At 37.3% G+C, this 3,946-nt stretch overlaps 1 protein-coding gene across 1 annotated transcript in view; it reads left to right on the forward strand.

The window, feature by feature from the left end:
* Window positions 1-2,677, forward strand: part of LOC106466289 (chitinase-like protein 3) — a gene marked incomplete at its 3' end in the record, with an annotated part of 18,289 nt that extends 15,612 nt beyond the window's left edge. The window contains 3 exon segments of the mRNA XM_013926557.2: window positions 1,250-1,369; window positions 1,968-2,235; window positions 2,389-2,677. Coding sequence (XP_013782011.2) covers window positions 1,250-1,369; window positions 1,968-2,235; window positions 2,389-2,677 — 677 coding nt within the window.
* Window positions 2,678-3,946: the final 1,269 nt, after the last annotated feature.

A 3,946-nucleotide genomic window follows, 5' to 3' on the forward strand; every position in this document is an offset into this window, starting at 1 on the left:
ATACTGAATGTTTCTCTTTCTGTCCGTTCTTTAAACAAGGGGATCTGATACTGAATGTTTCTCTTTCTGTCCGTTCTTTAAACAAGAGGGATCTGATACTGAATGTTTCTGTTTCTGTCCGTTCTTTAAACAAGGGGATCTGATACTGAATGTTTCTCTTTCTGTCCGTTCTTTAAACAAGGGGATCTGATACTGAATGTTTCTCTTTCTGTCCGTTCTTTAAACAAGAGGAATCTGATACTGAATGTTTCTCTTTCTGTCCGTTCTTTAAACAAGGGGATCTGATACTGAATGTTTCTGTTTCTGTCCGTTCTTTAAACAAGAGGAATCTGATACTGAATGTTTCTCTTTCTGTCCGTTCTTTAAACAAGGGATACTGAATGTTCCTGTTTCTGTCCGTTCTTTAAACAAGGGGATCTGATACTGAATGTTCCTGTTTCTGTCCGTTCTTTAAACAAGGGGATCTGATACTGAATGTTCCTGTTTCTGTCCGTTCTTTAAACAAGAGGATCTGATACCGAATGTTTCTCTTTCTGTCCTTTCTTTAAACAAGAGGGATCTGATACTGAATGTTCCTGTTTCTGTCCGTTCTTTAAACAAGAGGGATCTGATACTGAATGTTCCTGTTTCTGTCCGTTCTTTAAACAAGGAATACTGAATGTTCCTGTTTCTGTCCGTTCTTTAAACAAGGGGATCTGATACTGAATGTTCCTGTTTCTGTCCGTTCTTTAAACAAGCTACAGGAAATATACTTAAGTTATGATATTGTCAGTTATAAGGATGTATGGTACTTAGTGACGTTGTCAGTTATAAGGATGATGGTACTTAGTGACGTTGTCAGTATAAGGATGTGACGTGGATGGTACTTAGTGACGTTGTCAGGTATAAGGATGTGACATGTATGGTACTTAGTGACGTTGTCAGGTATAAGGATGATGGTACTTAGTGACGTTGTACAAGAAAGGTCACTATATGCATTAAAAACCGAAGGGTAGTAACCTGTAATTAACGTAAATCGACTCTTATAATGTATTCATAATTAAATAGTAGACGTAGCTCACACGACTTCAGTAGACGTAGCTCACACGACTTCTGTGAACCTTTGAACTTCTAATTTTAACATGTTTTGTAGCAGTGTCGTATTTTTTGTTTTCTAATTAATTGAAGTTTTCAGTAACACATAATTAGTGACTAGGTAGTGAAATAACACCGTTATTCTCCTGTCATTTTCTTAATATTCGCAACCCAGATCTGCCAGATATTGAAGAAGGGCGCCACCTATGTTTGGGATGAACACATGCAAGTTCCATACGCTTCCTTTGGAAACCAGTGGGTTGGTTTTGATGACGAGAGAAGTATCAAAATAAAGGTTAGTATCCAGCTCGTGATTTTCGTTAGTATACCTTCTTGCTAAAATTAAATATGTTTAGTTTAGCAACGTCAAACTTAAATCAATATTAAATTATGACAATAAACGAATACCAGCTTGAATAAATTTGTCTCATCATTTATATATATTTGTTTTTTGCTTATTATTAGGAGAAGGGAGAACAATTTTATAATGATTACTTTTGTAGAAACTTTCAACAAATATCCTCCAAAACACGTTGTTGTTACGTACAAGTTATTTATAACACCGTATATCCACGGTACTGTTAGATAGAGGAAACTTACAAGTTATTTATAACACCGTATTTACACGGTACTGTTAGATAGAGGAAACTTACAAGTTACTTTTAACACCGTATATCTACGACACTGTTGGATAGAGGAAACGTACAAGTTATTTATAACACCGTATTTACACGGTACTGTTAGATAGAGGAAACTTACAAGTTATTTATAACACCGTATTTACACGACACTGTTAGATAGAGGAAACGAACAAGTTATTTATAACACCGTATTTCCACGACACTGTTAGACAGAGGAAACGTACAAGTTATTTATAACACCGTATTTCCTAGATGAAGTGGTTGAAAGAGAACGATTATGCCGGAGCTATGGTGTGGACTGTTGATATGGACGACTTTCGGGGGACCTGTGGGACTCCCTCTTCCTTTTCACTTATTAGCGTCATGGCCGAAGAACTCCTGAACAAGTCCACCAGGGGGCGTGCCTACAGCTTTCAACAACGCCTACAATCAGCTTCTCAAAAAACGTCGCCTTCTGAAAACACAGTTGTTAAAAAGTTACCTACTTCACTAAAGGAGGTCCAAAAGTCGAAGTCATCAGGTATTAAACGGATTTCGTCAACATGTGGTTTTAGTTCGGAATGTGAAAATTATATTAATGGAAATTTATTGCAATATCCCTACAAATAGCGTTTAAGAAGCCTAACTACAATGTTCTTAATAAATGATATATTTTTTTTTATCGTGTTAACAGGATCCAACGCTAGGATAATTTGTTTTTTGACTAAGTGGTCTTTCAAACGACCGGGAGATGGTGAATTCGAGCTCAGATATATAGATGCGAACCTCTGCACACACGTGGTCTATGCTTTCGCTGGGATCAAAGACTATGTGATAAATACAACAGACGACTCGGGTGTGGGGCTTTATGACCAAGTATTGGCTCTGAAACAGAAGAACAACATGTTAAAAGTGTTATTAAGCGTTGGAGGCTGGATGATGGGATCTACGCCCTTCAGGAAGTTGACGGAAAATACATATAGGTAAGGCTTAGAGCACTGATTCTAGCAAAGTGTGAAGCTTAGTGCACTGACTGGTACTTCTAGTAACACAGTAGGCTACGTGCACTGTCTGTTATATTTAGCAACAGATAAGGCTTAGTGCACTGACTGGTATATCTAGCAACAGGTAAGGCTTAGTGCACTGACTGGTATATCTAGCAACAAGTAAGGCTTAGTGCACTGTCTGTTATATTTAGCAACAGATAAGGCTTAGTGCACTGACTGTTATATTTAGCAACAGATAAGGCTTAGTGCACTGACTGGTATATCTAGCAACAGGTAAGGCTTAGTGCACTGACTGGTATATCTAGCAACAAGTAAGGCTTAGTGCACTGTCTGTCACACTTAGCAACAGGTAAGGCTTAGTTCACTGACTGATATATCTAGAAACAGGTAAGGCTTAGTGCATTGACTGGTATATCTAGTAACAGGTAAGGCTTAACTTAATTCAGTGATTATGTCTAATACTAGTAGTAGCAAGTGAGGCTTAGCTTAGTTCACTGAATGATACGTGTAGAAACAAGCAAGGCTTAGTTCACTGATTGGTATTTAGCAATAGGGAAGGCTTAATTACTTACCATTACTTGTAGTAACACTGACCGATACGTTCAACGGGTACATGTAAAGCTTAGCGCACTGACAGATGCATCTAACGCGTAGCATAAATTTCATACCCATCATTTCTGACACTTACACCTATCATCCACATCGATACTGGGCGTGAATGGTGAAACAAGAACACTCGTGTTCATGCGGAAAGAAAACGCGTTATTTCCCTGTCTACTCTTGTGGTATAACATGTTGTTGACTGAGTAATACGGGCAGTATCACTCTGACTCTATTTATGCACGTTTTCTGTTAAAGTAAATGACATTATTATTTACTTATTTTCGATTTTATTACCAAAGTGAGTTGTATCGAAATATATTATGAACATTCTGTCCATCGTCGTAGCTAAAGACAGCTGAGAAATACACAGTTACTGGGGAAAGCTGAATTAGTACTGCGAAAATATTACATGTATTTACAGAGGGGTAGTAGAAAACATAACTCATAAAAACTAAGAATTAAACATACAGATTCAAGTGCTCTTATTTTAACTAAAGACAGAAACGTTCAGAATAATCAAAACTAAATACTACAGTTTACATCTGGGTAGCATCAACTGGGGCGAAGTACGTGGTTGTTAATATTGTAGAAGATGTCATAAAGGCCACATTATATACACAAAACCAAGACATTAAGTACATA

The sequence above is a fragment of the Limulus polyphemus genome, unplaced genomic scaffold, assembly GCF_000517525.1.
Source record: "Limulus polyphemus unplaced genomic scaffold, Limulus_polyphemus-2.1.2 Scaffold2213, whole genome shotgun sequence".
NCBI lineage: Eukaryota > Metazoa > Arthropoda > Merostomata > Xiphosura > Limulidae > Limulus > Limulus polyphemus.